This window comes from Pogona vitticeps, chromosome 1, assembly GCF_051106095.1.
Source record: "Pogona vitticeps strain Pit_001003342236 chromosome 1, PviZW2.1, whole genome shotgun sequence".
NCBI classification, from domain to species: domain Eukaryota; kingdom Metazoa; phylum Chordata; class Lepidosauria; order Squamata; family Agamidae; genus Pogona; species Pogona vitticeps.
The window spans coordinates 264,902,214-264,920,949 of NC_135783.1; the positions used below are offsets into that span (position 1 = coordinate 264,902,214).

The 18,736-nt window shown below is 40.8% G+C and overlaps 1 protein-coding gene and 1 long non-coding RNA gene across 8 annotated transcripts in view; one reads left to right on the forward strand and one right to left on the reverse strand.

Annotated features, from left to right (window-relative positions):
- The window catches only part of LOC140703106 (uncharacterized), a 117,380-nt gene extending 110,531 nt beyond the window's left edge, over positions 1 to 6,849 (forward strand). Inside the window, exon 4 of the long non-coding RNA XR_012082432.2 lies at positions 5,000 to 6,849. This is a non-coding gene — a long non-coding RNA (uncharacterized LOC140703106). The remainder of the gene's footprint in view (positions 1 to 4,999) is intronic.
- Positions 1 to 18,736, reverse strand: part of SBF2 (SET binding factor 2) — a 402,592-nt gene that overhangs the window by 37,123 nt on the left and 346,733 nt on the right. For 4 of the 7 annotated variants that reach the window (XM_020789925.3, XM_078383930.1, XM_078383929.1 and 1 more), the window contains 5 exons: positions 11,237 to 11,374; positions 10,347 to 10,442; positions 6,546 to 6,608; positions 4,969 to 5,156; positions 3,034 to 3,210 (listed from right to left, as the gene is read on the reverse strand). In XM_020789925.3, the coding sequence (XP_020645584.1) occupies positions 3,034 to 3,210; positions 4,969 to 5,156; positions 6,546 to 6,608; positions 10,347 to 10,442; positions 11,237 to 11,374 (662 nt within the window). The remainder of the gene's footprint in view (positions 1 to 3,033; positions 3,211 to 4,968; positions 5,157 to 6,545; positions 6,609 to 10,346; positions 10,443 to 11,236; positions 11,375 to 18,736) is intronic. The other 3 variants (XM_020789926.3, XM_072985762.2, XM_020789927.3) reach the window with 3 other exon arrangements.

Below are 18,736 nucleotides of genomic sequence, written 5' to 3' on the forward strand. Positions count from 1 at the left end.
GGTCCAAGAACAAATCACACATGAACTATTGCTGGAGAGGGAAAAAACCATTGAGCTTAAGGTGTCCTACTTTGAGTGCACCATGAGAAGAGAAAATCCCCTGGAAAAGACAATAATGCTGGAAAAGTTTGAAGGCAGCAGGAAAATAAAGATGACTAAATATGAAATTGATTGACTCCATGAAGAAAGATACAGATTTGAGTTTATAAGAGCTAAAAAAGACATTTTAGAGACCTCTTCAATAGCCACCTTCATGAATAGGCTGATGTTTATATAAAGATTATTTATTTCTCCCTCAACCCCCAGCATCTTCTTGGGAGAAAAAATGCATAGCCAAATGACAATTTAGAGGCAGTGAATATCATTAATAGAAGATGAGGTAAGTCATATCAATGAATCTAATGACGATGTTTCAGATTTGCTCACCACCTACAGCCACACTTATATTTTTAAAAACTTTTTAATATATGCAGACACATAAGCATCACATTTAAAAATAAAAGTAATCTATATCAAAACAGGAGAATACAAGGGAAGATATTAATGAAGGGTATTGTTCCATAAAAGTGTCTGGGAAGAGGATGGAAAATATTTTGCGTTTTATGATTTCCATATACTTGCACTGCCTCCCAAAGAAATTACATTTTTAGACTTTTCAGTAGCCAAAGTTCTGTGGGAGGTTTACTAGTCTATGAAAAATGTAAGATGACAATATCACAAGAGAAAGTCAATAGCAAGAGGTGGAAACAGTATAGCACAAAGTAACACAACTAGAAAGTTAATTAGCCAAAGTACCCAGTAGGTTTAAATATTTTGTTTAGTCATTAAGTCATGTCTGACTCTTCATGACCCCATGGACCAGAGCATGCCAGACCCTCCTGTCTTTCACTGCCTCCCAAAATTTGGTCAAATTCATGTTTATTTATTTATTTATTTATTTATTTATTGGACTTATATACCGCCCCATAGCGCTACAAGCACTCTCTGGGCGGTTTACAATTTTAAGCATACAGGCTACACATTGCCCCCCCAGCAAGCTGGGTACTCATTTTACCGACCTCGGAAGGATGGAAGGCTGAGTCAACCTTGAGCCGGCTACCTGGGATTTGAACCCCAGGTCGTGAGCACAGTTTTAGCTGCAGTACAGCGTTTTAACCACTGCGCCACGAGGTTAAAACATCGCTTGTTGGTAGCTTTGATGACACTGTCCAACCATCTCGTCCTAAATATTAGTCCTCGGTCTACATACAGTGGTGCCTCGCTTAGCGATGTTAATCCATGTAGCAAAAATCGCTGCTATGCGATTTCATCGCTAAGCGATTTTTAAAAGCCCATAGAAACACATTAAAACACGATTAATGCGTTCCTATGGGCTTAAAAACTCAACTTATGCGAAAATCCTCCATAGGGGCAGCCATTTTTGGTGCCTCTAAAGTGAGACAAAACAGGGGGCGGCCATTTTGGAACCACCGATCAGCGCTCCCCCGCGATCATCGCAAAGCGAATTTTCCCCATAGGGGCCATCGCAAAGCGATTGCTCTTGCGACGGCAAAAAGTCCATCGCAAAGCGATTTCGTCGTAAAACGGAGCAATCGCTATGCAAGGCGCCACTGTATTAGTTCTTTTAAATCTTGCAAGCTCTAAGCTTAGTGGGTTCTCAGAATGTCAAGAAGAATGGTGCCAAAAAGGGCAGAGACGAGGCCATAGATAAGCATCTCCGTGGATGGATATTCTCAGAGAGCTGAACACCACTTTTAAAAAGTTTATTAAGTAGAATTACTAAGTTTATTAAGCAGAACTATCATTTCAAACCCACTCTTAATCAACCACCCACAGAAATTTGGTTACTCGGGTGTCTAAAAGTATAAGAGCAGCAAGGTGTAGTGGATAATGTCAGAAGAGCCTCGTGGCGCAGTGGTTAAACCGCTGTACTGCAGCCAAAACTGTGCTCACGACCTGGGGTTAAATCCCAGGTAGCCGGCTCAAGGCTGACTCAGCCTTCTATCCTTCTGAGGTCAGTAAAATGAGTACCCAGCTCGCTGGGGGGGGCAATGTGCAGCCTGCATAATTAACTTGTAAACCTCTCAGAGAGTGCTTGAAGCGCTATGGGGCGGTATATAAGCAGCACGCTTTGTTTTTTTGCTTTGCTTTGACTGGGACCCAGAACATCTGGGGTCATAACACCACTTGGCCACTGAAACTCACTGGGGAGCAGCAATGGCAAATCATTTCTTGAACATTTCACATACCTGAAAAATCCTATTAGAATCACCATAGGTTGCAAGCAATTTCACAGCACATTAACAATGAAAAGTATAGTAACTATATGAATACATATTTAATCAACTAGAAGAATATCAATTTCATGCAACAGCACTTGTGAAATGTACTAAATTAGCATACAAATTAGTATACAATGCATACAATATAATGATAACAACAAAGTGCCATCAACTCAGTTCTTACTTAGGTGGCCCTCTTCCAGCGGTTTCTAAGTAAAGAGTTCTTAGACATCCACCATTCCCTTCTGGGGGTGTCTTGGAACTGTGGAGCTTGCCCAAGACTACACTGGTTGGCTTTTCTCTTGAGAGGCACAGTGGGGAATTAAACTCCCATAGCTTCATAGCCAAATACCTAGCTCACAGAGCTATCCAGCCAGCTATTCTGCAGTTTACATAGCCACATAATTATTACTGTTATATATATTTAAGTGCTCCCATTTTAACCTACATTTGTTTTAATTTGAATAATAGGGGATATAAACTGACTTTAAAATGTGAATCAGATCAGCCAAGTACTACATATCACTAAGGAATTTGAGTAAAAGAGAGCACTTAGTATCCCAGTTTTCAAATCTCTTGTCTGTCACAATGAATGCTATACTGAAAGACATATGTCAGGGCAAGAAATCAGCAGACTTCATTCAAGGCAATTACAGAACAAAGAAATAACCTCTTCTTTTGCTAGACAGAAATAGCACTCTGTCTTGTTTAACTAATCACAGACATTTAAGACTCCATGGCATCACCTTACCTGAGGGAACCATTCTGATTCTCCAAGTGCTTTAAGGAACGTTACTTCAGAATCTGCAGGAATACTGCTAGGAATGCAAGCACTCATAAGCTTTTTAAAACTAGCTTTAACTTGCCGGACGTCACTGAACTCAACAGGAACAAATTCACAATTTAAAGCAAAATCAAGCTTGAAGCCCTGTAGATAGAGAAGATATTTACCTGTGTTATTTATTGAACAATTAACCAACCCGTCATATATTTCAAGTACTGTATTGCTTTATTATTGAGAGGCTTCCCTTGTTACTATTCTTTTGGAAGAGTTTTATGTTTCTCTTGGTCTTGTAATAGAGATGTTTAACAAAGTACAATTTATATCTTGTAAAGTGTGTGTATTTTCTTTAATAGCACAGTACAACTGTCTTTGACACTAAGAGCAAAGTAATCTAGGAAGGAGAGTATTCCATGGAATCAGAAACCATGATAAAAGCAGGCTTCCCAGCTGTGCAGAGCTTTGTAACTATGTTAATTTAAGCATAGTTTCAGGTCCTTTCCAAACACTCCTGTTAACACGGGAAGGTCAAGAGCAGAGGGTGCAGCAGAGTTGATGCCAGAATGTGGAGAACATGTGGCTGAATACAAAGTCCATTGGAAGTAATGAAATGTGGATAACGGCATCTTATTTTGGATATTTTGTAATCAATTAATTTTCAAAAGAAAATTCCAATATGATCTTGCTGAATTAGCATTAATACAAATATCTGAGTAAGGGTGTGATTACACAGAGAAATAGATCACATTTTGGAGCACTTGAAGTCTATTTCCCAGTGATCACACAACTTGAACGGAATTTCGCTCCAGCCAGACCCTGCTCTCTGCCCAAACTGGACTTTTTTTGGTTCAGCTGTAGAGTATTACATTTTGGGGCTGGGCTGGAGTGATTCTCATGAGATAGCCAAAGTATTGGAGCCTCAGCTTCAGGATCTGTCATTCCAGTGAGCACTCAGGGTTGATTTCCTGCAAATGGATAGGTTTGTTCTCTTTGCAGTCCAGGGGACTCTCAAAAGTCTCCTCCAGCACCACAGTTCAAAAGCTTCAATTCTTTGGCGGACAGCCTTCTTTATGGTCCAGCTCTCACTTCCATATATCACTACTGGAAAAACCATAGCTTTGACTAAGCGGACCTTTGTCAGTGAGGTGATGTCTCTGCTTTTTAAGATGCTGTCTAGGTTTGTCACAGCTTTCCTCCCAAGAAGCAGGGGTCTTTTAATTTTATGGCTGCTGTCACCATCTGCAGCGATCATGGAGCGCAAGAAAGTAAAATCTGTCACTGCCTCCATATTTTTCCCTTCTATTTCCCAGGAGGTGATGGGACCAGTGGCCATGATCTTAATTTTTTAGATGTTGAGCTTCAGACCATTTGTTTGCACTCTCCTCTTTCACCCTCATTAAGAGGTTCTTTAATTCCTCCTCAGTTTCTGCCATCAGATATCTGCATATCTGAGGTTGTTGCTTTGCATGTTACTGCCATTTAAACCCACTTTTGTATACAGTAATTGCTTTTTCTTTCACCATTGTGCATATATACTTGTCAACTGTGTATAATATTTGGTGCACCTGGTTTAAAGGGACTCCCATCTAATAATAGATATGTTCAGATTTAATGGACTAAAATACTCTTGCATTTAAATGCACACATGATCCCTCTGCACAAGTCAGCAAGCAAAACATTTGCATTTTCTCTTGTTGAGAGTCATTGATATATCATCCTGAAAATTATTATTCAGTTTGCAGATGTATTTTGTACTTCAGCACACAGTTATCAGCCGTGAAATCAACAGAATATAAAAAATGCATAAATTTATGTTGCATTACACTAGCAGTATTTATGTATGAATCTTAAATGTTTAATGCAAGTAAGCAAACATTCAAAAGTATATAGGGAAAACAGACGTACCCTTAACTGTGATTTTTCTCCAAAAATGTAGAGGGCTGCTTGTCGCTTCAGAATCCGGTTTTGTAAATATGCATTGCTGCTGGAATATGAGGGTGAACCATCTTTTCCTGCTAATCTTGCACCAACGTCAAGGAATGGCATCTGAGTGCTAATAAACCGACTGCTAGAACGAAGACTTGCCCACACACCTTCATAAAGATTAAAAATGTAACAGAATAGATTATTTGGAATTAGATTATTTTATTAATCTCCAAAGAAGCACAGATGTACAACTATAGAATATTTGTAATATACAATATCTGCATTAATAATGTGTCCAGATGGAAATAATAAATAAAACTACATTTAATACTTAATGCAACAACTTTTCTGCATATCCATTATAGCAGGCAGCTATATTAAGCTATGGTACTCCCTCATACAAAATGGCACTATGAGGTACCTTCTAAGTAAGGTAAATTACTCTATGCTGGGGCTGCTACATTGTTTGGGATTGAGGATTCTGGCCTATACATGTCTATAGCCCAAGATAAACAGTTCATCTATGTATTCTGGGCCAAACAGTATTACACTGGAGATGCTGCATCCAATTATAGCCATGCTTAGTAAGATATTTACTCCATTAGTAACAGAGTCATAGCTGCCTGTACAGCACAGCATGCTTGCTTTAGATGTGGATATGCAAACAAAACCTGTTTTCTTGGATAACTAAATGATATTGTCTTTTAACGGTATAAGCCGCCTTAGGTCCTTTTTAAGAAGAAAGGTGGGGTAAAATATTTAAATTAATATAAGAAATAAATTAAGTTACTGCTTAAAGTCATCCTTTGAAATAAAGCAAACTTTATGCAACAGATCAGCTGGGAATTTCCCCCATAATTATTAGTAACAGACATAGCCATTTGCCATCCAAGACTCACAGCACAAATTGATAAAATAAATTTTATTTGGTTTTTAAAAATTAGAAATGCAAGGGAGTCGAGAAGAAGGCACCTCTCCCCAGTAACAAAGCAAGACTTTAAAGCTTGCACCACATAAAAGCAACAGTTAGAGCAAATTCAGAAGCACATGCAGATTGCAGACTGGTAACACTTACCAGTGATGGGTTACAGTGATTTAAAGATGTACTGTATATATATCTACTTTCCAATTTTTGCATTACAATAAAAATAAAAGAAAAAAGTGGCACATAGCATGTTTCCTCTGCTAATCTGAAGATCCCTGTTATGTTTAACCATGAACTATGAAATATGTTAGCAGGAGTGATAACTCCTACTAAAGCGGTAGTAATCTTTCTTTATTCTTTGGCTGTTCAGTAATAAAATTTGGATGAACAAATTGTCATAACTTTTTTTTGCAATGATGATATGAAAAATGGTTATTCTATTTCAACCATAAACTATATAAACCATTAATGAAGAAATCTTTTACATTAATGTAGAAAACATTCTACATCATACTATAGCAATATTGTTACATTGCAAAAAAATGTGTGCATGTTAACATTGCTCTATGTATACTGATATGCATAATTATGGTGATGGCAGGATGTACTAGTAGTGGAAAGAATACAGTACCTTGATAAACTCTTCCTGATTTGGAATTTGAATGTGTGAAACATTTATCTCTGTACCCAAGCACTGGCAGATAGGAGTAAGGACAGGAGGAAAAGGAGGAGCAGTGGGATGCACATTGCAATGAGACAGACCAAATTGAACAAGAGAGAAGAAAAAGGTTACTTGTACATTTCTATTTACTGGATTAAAGCAAAAAACTGTCTATTATTTACATTTTAACAACCAATGCCAAGGAATTACAAGCATTTGTAAATGAAATTGAAAGGGAAAAAAGCGCTGCATTATAATAAACTATTGAACTGGATAATGTTCATGGCTTCTGTAGTACGTAATTGCCAACATGCAAAACAGCCAAGATGATGTGCCACTGTATTATACCAAATGGACACTTGTTCACTGTGAAAAACATCTTTCACTATGGGTACAACTTGTCAGTAAAAAAATGTTTAGCACTGCTTATTTCTATTATTCCTTTTTATATGGGCAGAAGCAAAAAATTAAGGTAAAGGGTCATATAGGTTTATCTAAATAGATCTGCACATCTAACTCACCATGAAAAGCAAGTGTCATTTACAGTCAGATTATTAGCATGTGTAATCTTGTTTTGGGTGTGCCTGTCCCTTACGCATTGTGTGCTGGAGGAGGCAAGGTCTTGCGTCATAAAATTCCTTAAGCCATTTGGTATAATGGAAATGTAGTTTTAAACAGAAAACCACAGTAACAATGTCTCCTGCTTAAAGAAATAGTATTTCACTCTGATTTTTAGACCCATCTAGTAATTTATACATAGCAGGGAATCATTATTCCTGTGGAAACATTCTATTCCACTAACATTACCACTTAATAAATATTTAGATGGCTGGAGGATAAGCTGGATGCAAAATGTTGTTCCATATATCTGATTAAGTACCATACCATATGTCAACCAAATAAAACAAAACTACATCAACTACTGTGTTCATATTCCTGCAAAAGGCAACTATATGGTCATCTTGTTGATGGGCATCATGAACTATTGCCAGTGCGACTGCTTGTGGGGGATTCTCACTTTCATTTGAAATATTCATTCTGGTCCCCATAATTATGAATATAAGGTTTAAAGCAGGGGTGTCCAACCTTTCACCTTCCCTGGGCCACATTAGAAGATGAAAATTTGGTTTGGGCCGCACATACATTTGGTTTGGGCCACGGGGGGGCGCCCTAGCTGTCCTCTGCAGCTCCGCTCCAAGCACGCTTACCGGCAGCTGTGATCTCAGACAGCAGAGGCTGCCAGCTTCGACTCCGGCGGCTTTATGTGGCCGGGAGGGGGGTCCACCTATTGACGGGGACAGTACAATGCAGTCACACAGCCCCCCTGTCCCCTCCCCTCCCACTACTTCCTTCCCTCTCTCCCCCTCTACTGTTGTGACATGTCCCGGCCGGCCACATTCCGGCCGCAAGCGCCAGCAGTGTAACTTGAAACTTTGGAATTTCTTTAAAAATAAAAAATTGCACTGGGCCGCATTACGAGCTGACCTGGGCTGCATGTTTATTAAAGAGACTGAGTTGAGAACATTCCATATGAGCTCTTCAATGGCTAAGGTAAGGGATTTTCTTGCAGTATTTACATCATTACACAGTGCATGGAAAAGAAAATGGATCCCATTGATAAAATTGAGATAGCTGCCATCACTTCTGTTGAAGTTGGTAGTTTAAATGCAGTTAATTGCAATTAATGTTCTGTTAAAGCCAATAATATTGGCATATTTATGTAATAGTCTTCACCTGATTCTAACAGATCGTAAACATTTTGCTTTCCAGACTAGCTTTTATTTTATTTATTATTATTATTTTTGTTTGCAGTATATCAAATTTGGAATATGGTTATATGGAAAACAACACAGTATGATCAGGGAACAGACATGTACTTCTCAATGAAATAAATGAATATTCATGGCTCATGAATACTCTGAAATGTTGGACATATCCTAGAAGGTAGGAAATCAAAGTTGGCGATACTATTGAGAGGTTTCCAAATTGAACGCCTGTACAGTATCTATTACTTTCTTAAACTCTCACTCAGTAGAAGAATATTCCTCCATTATAATTTTTGTACTGTATTTTGGAAGTTAAATGTGGCTATATGGCAAGAGGGAAAGAAGTTTGAATCGGTATTCTCCAATTCAGGTGTCATTCTAATTACTGTTACTACCTGATCGGACCAACATATCTGACAGAAATGTCTGGTGGTCCTTGATCTGACAATTACTTCCTTCCATCGGAGTGGGAGGCAGTTGCCTGGCCAGATCTTCCCTACTGCCTGTTGGGCAGCCTGAAGACACCTGCTGCTCACAGCAAAAAGGCATATGGATAGCCTCTTGGTGACATTCTGGCAATTGGGGAGGAGGAGAGGGAAAAATAACTGTTCAGATATTTGCCAAAATATGCAAATCAACCTCAGCTGGGGTATTTCCCACAAGAAAATTTCCCTTGTGCCAGCGCAGCACAATACTTCCATATCACATACACCCTTTGTATTATCTCTTAAATCCAAGCAATGCAGTAATAGGTCTTTCTTATGACAAGAGCAAACATATGTATCCATACAGTCATAAAATGCTGTAACCTTTCTTTTTTTGTGTGTCAATTTAAACTATTATAGTATTCTTACAGCCCACCTGATACAATTAGTTACACTGCATTCAACAGATTAACCTGTCTACATTGAAGAACTGTGGCTTAACTGGGATGTACCATTTGACGTGTAGTTGCTTTTCCAATTCAGCACTTTCCAAATTTTCTACAAGTTATAACCAGTTAGCAAGTATTACAGAATTCTCCTATTCTAACACCTTTGGTTTTACTGTGTTTTTGAAGCTAGTTCTATTAGTTTCCAACCTCTTTTGTTGCTATATTATGATTTCCCAAAGTAAACTGGATGGACAGAAGTTAATATTTATGTTAAAGTGGCATATATCTCAGATTAATTAAAGATTGAACAAGCATACTTCTATAGCTTTTATAGGCTTCTCAAAATATAAAGAAATGTGTTGCTCTCACTTAAGAACTTTACAATTGCACAGCCCTTAGCCTATTGTGTAACTAGTATATGATATGTACTTCAAAGTGGTGTTCAGGACAGTGAGGGTTGGATGACTGAAGTTCATTATTGTCATGTTATCATTCTAACATGGGACAGTAATTTTCATGTCAATATTACAACCTTCACATCTATCTTTATCCTATAGATAATTAAGACTATGGGCATCCACCCTGTCAAGGTTTATGTTCCAGCTAGTTTACAGAAGAATGAATAGCTACAGTGGGCTGAAGCCCTCTAGCTTTAGTGATCACAGGTATTTTGTAAAGGAAAAAAAAAACTCCCACTGTCCTAGTATTGTCTATGCATAACAATGGACCATGCATGCCTGTGTACATATTTACATAGTCCAATCAGCTTGTCAGACTGTTGCTGCATAAGGGGGTCTGACTCCAGTAAATTCCCACCCAGAACACATTACTGGCAGCATTCACCATCTCCGTAAAGTCTGCACAGTTTCTTATGCACATAATCCTCAGTGCTGAATGCAAATATCCAGTCACAGGAACCACGTGCATACTCATCAGTACAAGCAGTTTCTGCTCAAGTGTAGATATGCCTGTTTCTATGTATAGATTGGTCAGACTTTAAGAGGCTGGCAGCAAACTGGTATTCACATGGTGTATCATGATAAACTGAAGCATAATGGGAGAACTGCCCCTCAAATGTTATCTTTTTTTCATATTACAACCATGTGTACACTTTGAACTAGTCTTACTAACCTCCTCGGGCAAAGCTATTGGATAGATTTACATCCAAATGTCCTGGCACTACCTGCTTAAACACAGTGGACATTCTTGAAGCCCTCCTTTCAGTGCCTAAAGTCAGTCAAAAAGAATGAAGAGATTAAAAGTACAATATCATTCAAGCTGACATTTCCTAAATGTTATCTTGACCCAAAGTCTCAAAATGTATATATTTGTTACATAACATCAAAATGTTCTTTTGATGCTTCATGTATCTTAATTGCTGCCGGTTTTCCACATTTAAACAACATTACACATAAGGTTAGGCAATCAAAGTATTTAACAACGAATGAAGCAAAGCATGCACAATTTGGTGATGGTGTTATGTTATGAGAAAAGCCAGAATTTAGATACACTTGATTTTGCCAACTGATTAAGCCAAATGGACAAACTTGGCAAGTTGCATGCTCTTGTGTCTAAGATAGCAACTTTACCTTTGTATGAACCCTATCAGGTTTCACCACATGACAACTGAAATAGAATATTAATGAATATCTTAATGGTTTCATCGAGACCTACCCACCAGCACCACAGCATATTATACTTTAACTTTTTTGGTTAAAATATATATATAGCTATGCTTGCAATGGCTTATTTAAAAAAAAACACTAATTCTACATAAATCTCTCAGAAGTCCACTTCTGTGGAATGGAATTTCACTAGTTAGAAATTTTAACTTCTAATAATTTGACATTTGAAATCTGCTAAAACTGAAAAATCCAGAGAAAGATTAGCTACTTGGAAGGTGAACCATTGAGGCAATGGAACACTGGAAGAATAATTAAATTAAACTGGGATGAAGATTTACAAAATACAGTCACATAGGTCTTACATTTTAACATATCTATACAAATACATAATATTACCTGGAGACAAAGCAATAGTTGGCCTGATGGTAAGCGTACTATTGCCATTCATTTTGCAATGGACAGAAATTGCATTCAGTAAGGCTTGAAGGTATTTTTCTTGTTCTATGCTGCTTGATGATTCTAGTGATGCAGGAGCTATGCAAACAAATGCAGAGAACAGATTACACTTCCTATTTAAGCAACCTAATTTCACTCAGAGTGGAAACAGTATTTGTATGGACTTATTTAGACATATGAACTGTACATTCCTTCAATTCAGTCAGAGAAGAAAATTGGATTCCCAGTGTCATGTAGTGAATAGAATGATGGACTAGGACTCATGAGACCTAAGCTCAAATTCCCACTTGGCCATGGAAACTCACTACGGGAGTGGCATTGGTAAAACCACTCATGTAAACATATCATCTCATGTACCTACCAGGATTGCTATAAGTCAGTGATAGCACATAACAAAAATATTGAGGAAAAGGATAATCAATCTGTCATGATAAAATTAAAACCTAAATAAAAACTATGGAATATTAATCTCTATTCTACCTCCAGTTAGCATCAGAAAGTACAAATGTTTATGACCACAAGAATAATAACAATGCAATGGTGGACTGTATATCCAGAGTTCTTCTCCCTTATGATCAGATGTCTCTCAGTTAGTAAAGAGCTTCCAAGGGAGAAGATAGGAACTTCAGATAGAATGAAGCCCAGTCACATTTCAGCTGAGCATGTTTAGAGGATACAAGCCTTATTCAGTTGCACCTTAGGTCTGTGTAACAAATATGTGAGGGAAGAGAGTATGCTAGCCTCACACTCTTCCGTGTCGGTTTTATCACCTTGAGCATGGGCAGTCATCCCTTCCAAACTTAGAGGGTGACAGAAATGAGGAATCAGGTAGCATGTTTTCCCCTGTTTATTATGTATGCTTAATGAATGCCTGAATAGAGATGAAGTGAAAAAAGAGGTTACCTAGCTGTAACTCTGGTTCTTTGAGTGGTCATCTGTGAATTCACACTAATGGGTTAATCTGCGCTTGCGTGGAGCAGCCTCGGAACTTTCTAGCTCGAGCACATGGTGCCGGGACCTCCCCCACGCTGGCTATAACTCTGGCATTGAGTGCCTCAGTTCCATGGAGCTGACCACCGTTGCACAGCATGCAATGGCACACATGACGGACAGTGTGGAGTGTGAATTCACAGTTGACCACTTGAAGAACCAGAGTTACAGCTAGGTAACCTCTTTTTCTTCTTCATGGTCTCTGTGAATGCACCCTTATGGGTGATTAGCAAGCTCACTTACTTGGAGGAGGGATGAAAGCGCAGCAGCCAGGACAGCGCGACCCACTGCAGCCTCAGCCTCAGCCCGGATATCAAGGCAGTAATGGGAGACAAAGGTAGATGGAGTGGCCCATGTGGCAGTTCGGCAGATGTCAACAATGTCCACCCCACGAAGAAAGGCCAATGAGGATGCTACAGCTCTCATAGAGTGAGTTCTGACTTGGCCTGGAAGAGAAGTCTCAGCTAAACCATGGGCAAGGCAGATGGTCTGGACTATCCATCTTGAGATGGTCTGAGAGGAAGCTGGTGCTCCCATAGAGGGAACAGCGGAGGTTACAAAGAGTCATTGTGTCGTACAGAAAGTGGCCATGCGGTGAATATAATATGAGAGCGCTCTCTTGACATCAAGGAAGTGTAGAGCCTTTTCAACTGGGGAGGTTGGGGAGGAAAAGAAAGCAGGAAGCACAATTGGTTGATTCAAGTTCAAAGAAGATGAAACTTTGGGGAGAAACGTAAGGTCCGGATGCAGAGCCACCTTGTCTGGGGAAACTGCAGGAATGGAGGGTCTTGCCTTTAATGCAGCTAGTTCTCCAGCCCTCTGTGCTGAGGTTATTACCAGGAGGAATACAGTTTTGAAGGATAATAAGCGGAACAAAGCAGAAGGGAGGGCTCATGAGTTGTTGAAGAACTAGATGGAGCGACCACTATGACGTTAGGGATTTGTAGGCAGGGCACATATTTTTCAGCCCTCATAGGAACTGCTTCAAGGTAGGATGTCGAAAGAGCATGGCTGCTTGCGAAGATGGAGGTGGGGGGCTATAATGGCAGCTGTGTAGACCTTCAAGGTGGAGTGCAAGAGCCCTCATAGAAATAGGTGGAGGAGAAAGTGAAGAAGTGCATTGAGAGATGTTGGGCTGGAAGTTAAGTGGTGTGTTGATGCAAATCTGCAGAACGTATTCCATTTATAGGAGTAGGTCAAAGAGGTTGAGGGCTTGCAGGCATGGTTGAGCACATCTGCTACAGTTGGGGAACTCTCCAGGCTGTTAGGTGGAGGGATTCGAGATGCGGATGAAAAATCCATTCTTCGTCCCAAGATAGTAGCTGAGGGACCATCTTCAGCCTGATGTATTCTGAGGCTCTGGAGAGTAGAATCGAGAACCATGGCTGATGAGGCCACCAAGGGGCTATAAGGATCACGGGTGGGAACATGTAAAGGAGGCCAGATGACCAATGCATCAGAAATGGAGCCCCTAGGGACTGGCGGCCGACGCCAGCTCGTGAGCAATACCTGGTACATTTCTTGTTGGCTTGGGATGCAAAAACATCTACTTCTGGAGTTCCCCATTGGCAGCAGAGGTGGTGGAAAGCTGGCATCCGCAGTGATCTGGACCATAAGAGTCAAGAGGCCAAAAGGTCTTCCTACCAGCAAATTGGAAGGGAATCTCCACCAATCGAGCTGTGCAGCAAGCTCTGGCGTAGCCTGTAGCAGTGTGGATGGGTGGTCGTGAGTCATCGAGAAGAGTGACAGGAACCAGGCCTGAAGAGATTGCATCTTCAGCCATGTGTGTTGCACCACAGCCGTGGTGGAGGCCATCAACCCCAAGAGTCACTGGGCCATGAGGGCGGGGATCCATGCACCTGAGGAGAAGGAGCATAATACAGATTCCATCTTCAAAATTCTATTTTCGGGGAGAAAGGCTCGACCCAAGGAGGCATCCAAAGTAGCTCCTATATAATTGGCACATTGGGTAGGGTTCAAAGTGGACTTCTCTATGTTGACTCTCAGTCCTAATGTTGACAAGAGGAAAAGTGTTAAGTTTGTGTATCTACGAGCTTGTGATTTGGACTCAGCTACGAGGAGCCAGTCATCCAAATATGGGTAAACTGTGATTCCCAAAAGACATAAGTGAGCCACCACCAGAGAGCTAGACACTTAGTGACCACCCTGGGTGCAGCGGACAAACCAAAGGGGAGGGTTTTAAACTTATAGGTTCTGCCTCCTACTGAGAACCTCAGGAAATGCCAGTGATCTGACCTGATGCTAATGTGGAAATAAGCATCCTTGAGGTCAATCGCCGTGAACCAATCCCTGTGACATAACATGTGGATAACATAATCCAGGGAAACCATATAAAATCTATGAGGAGTAATGAAAGAGTTCAGGTTGTGAAGATCAAGAATTGGATGGAGGCCTCTATCCTTCTTGGGGATGGTTAAAATACTCTGAATAGAAACCTACTGAAACATCAGAGAGATGCAAATGAATAATAGCATCTTTCTCCAGCAGGGCCTGAATTTCATTTTCCAAAGGGGGTGTGGACTTGAAATGGCCTGTGATGGGGAGAGTATCGAATTCTATGTATAGCATAGCCAATGGCTATGATAGATTACACCCAAGAGCCAGATGTGATGGGACACCAGGAGTACAAGAAAGGGGCCAAATGGACTGACAGGTCAGCAATAGAGAAGTCATAGGCATTAAAGAGACTGCTTGTTTTTGCAGTCGTTGGTGGTTTTGCTGGCAGGGGCATTGCCTACCCACTTGCCTAGGAGGTGCAGGTTGGTAACCTTGAGCCTGAGGCCTCTGATGATCTTGATACCCCCTAAGTTGGCAAGAACGCCTCCAGGTGCCTCTCGGATGAGACTGCTGCGCAAAGTAGGACCGCGCCGTCTTCCAGAGCTTGAGAAGGTTGTCAAGTATTTAATCTGTCTTTTCATCGAAAAGTCCTGCTCGATCAAATGGCAGGTCCTCTATCCGTGCCCTGGCATCTTCTGAAATGCCAGCAGAGCAAAGCCAAGCATGACGGCGAAGAGAGATGGCAGTGGCCAACTGCTTGGAAGCCACTTCTAAAATATGGTGGGTGGCAATGCACTCATGTCTTGCAAGCCCCATGGCCTCCTGATGATATGAGATACCCTGGGCTCTAACATCCTCAGGAGCTGCTTCCAGAATGGGCAGTGCCAAATTCCATAAACGGCAGTGGTAAGTGCCCATGGTAGCTGAATAGTTGGCCACCCTGAGGACAAAAGAGGCTAGAGAGTACATCTGCGGCCCAGGACATCCAAATTGTGTCCTTCTTTGTCAGAAGGAGAAGTAGCAGAACGATTCCGGCCCTGTTTTGTGTGCTATCAACAACAAAAGAATCTGGAAGAGCGTGCTTTAATGGGGAGTCCGTATCAGCCCCATATACTTTATACAGATCCTCGATCCTCCTCGGAATCTGATAGGAAGTGGAAGATTTAAGCCATAACTCTCTCATGAGTTCAGAGAGGGATGGTATGAATCCGAGGTGTACTGGAGGATTCTGTTCCTGAGTAATGTCTTCATATACCTTATCTCTTTTCTTAACTGCAGGCACCTCGACGTCAAGCTCGAGGACCTTTGCTATTCGGTGAATGAGATGGAAGTAAGAGGAGTAATTCTCTGATGGCGACGGAGGATGATTGTCTGCCATATCCAACACAGGAGTAGGAATATTAGTTGGTGAGTTTAGTTGTCTCCCTCTGACAGCAGAGGTCAGCGGCAGGTGCCTCTTGCGAGGTCGAGGAATATAGCCTTCTTCAGCCTCGGGCGCAATATCGCGCCATCCATGATACTGAGGTGAAGTCGGCAAAAACAGCTGAGCATAGGGTTCGAAGTGTCAATACTGTGGGTAAGGTTCATATCAATAGGGTCCTGGATGAAAAGGCAGGTCCCATTCAAAGTCCTCCACCCTGTACACTAGCAGGCACTCAAGATAATGCCATCAGCCTTGACGAGCAGGGTACTCCCTTGGCTCCAGCTATCTGGGTCTGGTTGCTCAGGTGGCTCCAGGATTTATGGGTTCTCTTATGAAGATCCTCAGTTGGAGCCGGCAGCAGTGGTGAAGCCACAGGTTGCTGCGTCAACGAGCCCAACAAAGAACGTGCACTGGTCTGTGCCAATTCAGCAACCTCTGGAGAGGTGTTCCCCAGTCAGGAAAATCACTGATGGAAGGGGATGGCAGTGGCAGCTGTAGGGGTACATCCTCTTCCCCCCAAGGGTACACTCAGGCTTACCGAATATTGCCGGGATATCTCCGGACTCAGTGCTGAGACTTCTACAGCTTTAGCAGGCTTAGGTGTTTTCTTCTTCTTCCTCAAACTCGATGTCTAAGATTGAAATGGTGTTGATGCCGCGGCTGTCAACATCAAGCCCAAGGATGATTTTGGATTGGCCGCATTTTTTACCGCCTTTTGGGCTGTAACCTCTTGTGAAGCTGCCGGAGATTGTTGCAAAGCCTTGGAAGAATCCATAGAGGCAGTTTGAGATGGTGAAAGGGATTTCTCCCAAAGATATGATTTAAGGCATTGGAGCCGCAACTTCAGAGCCAGCTTCGTAAAGTTCTTGCAAAAGGTGCATGCGGCCGGCTGATATTCTTCCCTGAGGCAAAATAAACAACAGGAATGTCGGTTGGAGAGGGGAATTTTATTTGAGCAGACCTCATACCTCTTGAAGAGGCCTGGCAAATCCATAAACTCAAAGTAAGCAATACGACAATTAGTCCTTTTTTTCTTTTTGCAGATAACTCACAGTTGCGAAGCAAGGTCAATGGTCTGGAATCAAGCTAGGGGGAGGTAAGATTGACTGTTTGATTGAGTGCACGAAGTTCCAAACGAAGCTGCATCAGCAGTGGTCGAAAAAGAATTGAGGCACTTGGTGCCGGGGGTGGAGTTATAGCCAGCATGGGGGAGGTCCCGGTACCATGTGCTCGAGCTAGAAAGTTCTGAGGCTGCTCCACGCAAGCGTGGATTATCCCATTAGTGTGCATTCAAAGAGATCATGAAGAAGAAGGGGGAAAGGATAGAGATGGATATGGGAGATCAGAATGCTCCAACTCTTATAGGTATTGTCCAGATCTTCCATACATCTACATTCCTTAAGTTATAACCCACAAACTGAATCCATGTTTATGGTGCATCCCATATAGATGTTTTCATAAAAGCTATTATATCAATGTTTCAAGGCATAATTCATGAAAAACAAGATCTCATGTTCGCACAATTTCTTCTCTGTGTGATTACTGAAGAATGGCAGCAGCTTCACTGGACGGCCAAAATAGGAAACTGGATGTGCAAAAGTAGAGTTTTATGTTTGAGTTTTCCTAGACTGTGAAGAGAATAGGACAGTCTCTATTTGCACATAGTTCTGTTTATGTAACCACTGAACTCTGGAATGCACACAATGTTCTTTTCATACTGATGGCTTGCTGTTAGGGCAAGTTCAAAGTACCACCTCTGTGGCTATGTTTTATTTTTCCAAATTGCACAACTCTTGTTGATAAATATAAAGAAGAATGTAACTTATTATTTTCAAATACTGAAAGTAGATATCTGCAAACAGTGATGGTTTGCAAATTATTTGCCAAGCCATTCAGATTCATTTACTGTGTAGCTATATTTTGGTCACAAATTCGTGCTAAGTAGCATGTCATTCATAGGATTATGCAGAAGCATTTTAGCCATGAAAATCTATCCTCAGCATGAACTCTTTGAATGATTCACTGGTTATGTAACTTGTGTATAACTATGAATTATTCTATAATGCAAGTTGTTCAGGCAGGCCAGCAGCACTCACTTTCACCACAGGAATATAGAAAAAAACTGCTTCCCCTCCTTCCCCTTTAAGACGAATTTTGGGATTCATCTATACTTTGGCTCTGTGTCACAGAAATGCTGAACAGGATGTGTGTACCCTAGAGGAATGCAAGATGAGTATTCTAGTGAACAAGAAAAAAAGGAAGCAGTAGTCTCATTTAGCTGAGTTACATTTCTGTTTCATGGAACATCCAGATAATGTCATGATTTCACTGTATAGAATGGGAAATACACAGAAATCTGCTATGCATCTTGGGCTCACTGCTTTTCTCTTGTTTGATATTAGTTGTAAGAACATGGCATTTGTCATATTAGGAAAGGCTAATGTGCTCCAGTACCTTCCTTCTAATGGTTGTTTTATATGACATTTCAGAAGACTGTGCATGTGAAGAAACAGGACATAAACATAGTTCAACATTTATTCTATGATGCTACTTGGTACTTTTATTCCAAGAATCATATCTTTTTTTTTCAACACAGGATGTATGTGTCCTGCAGCTTTTCAGGAAGAAGCAGTGAAAAAACATGTCAGAGTCTAAGTATGTTAGATTTTAATTTGTATGAATTGACATCCACTGATGTGATATTTAAGATATTATCTTTGAAGGACTAG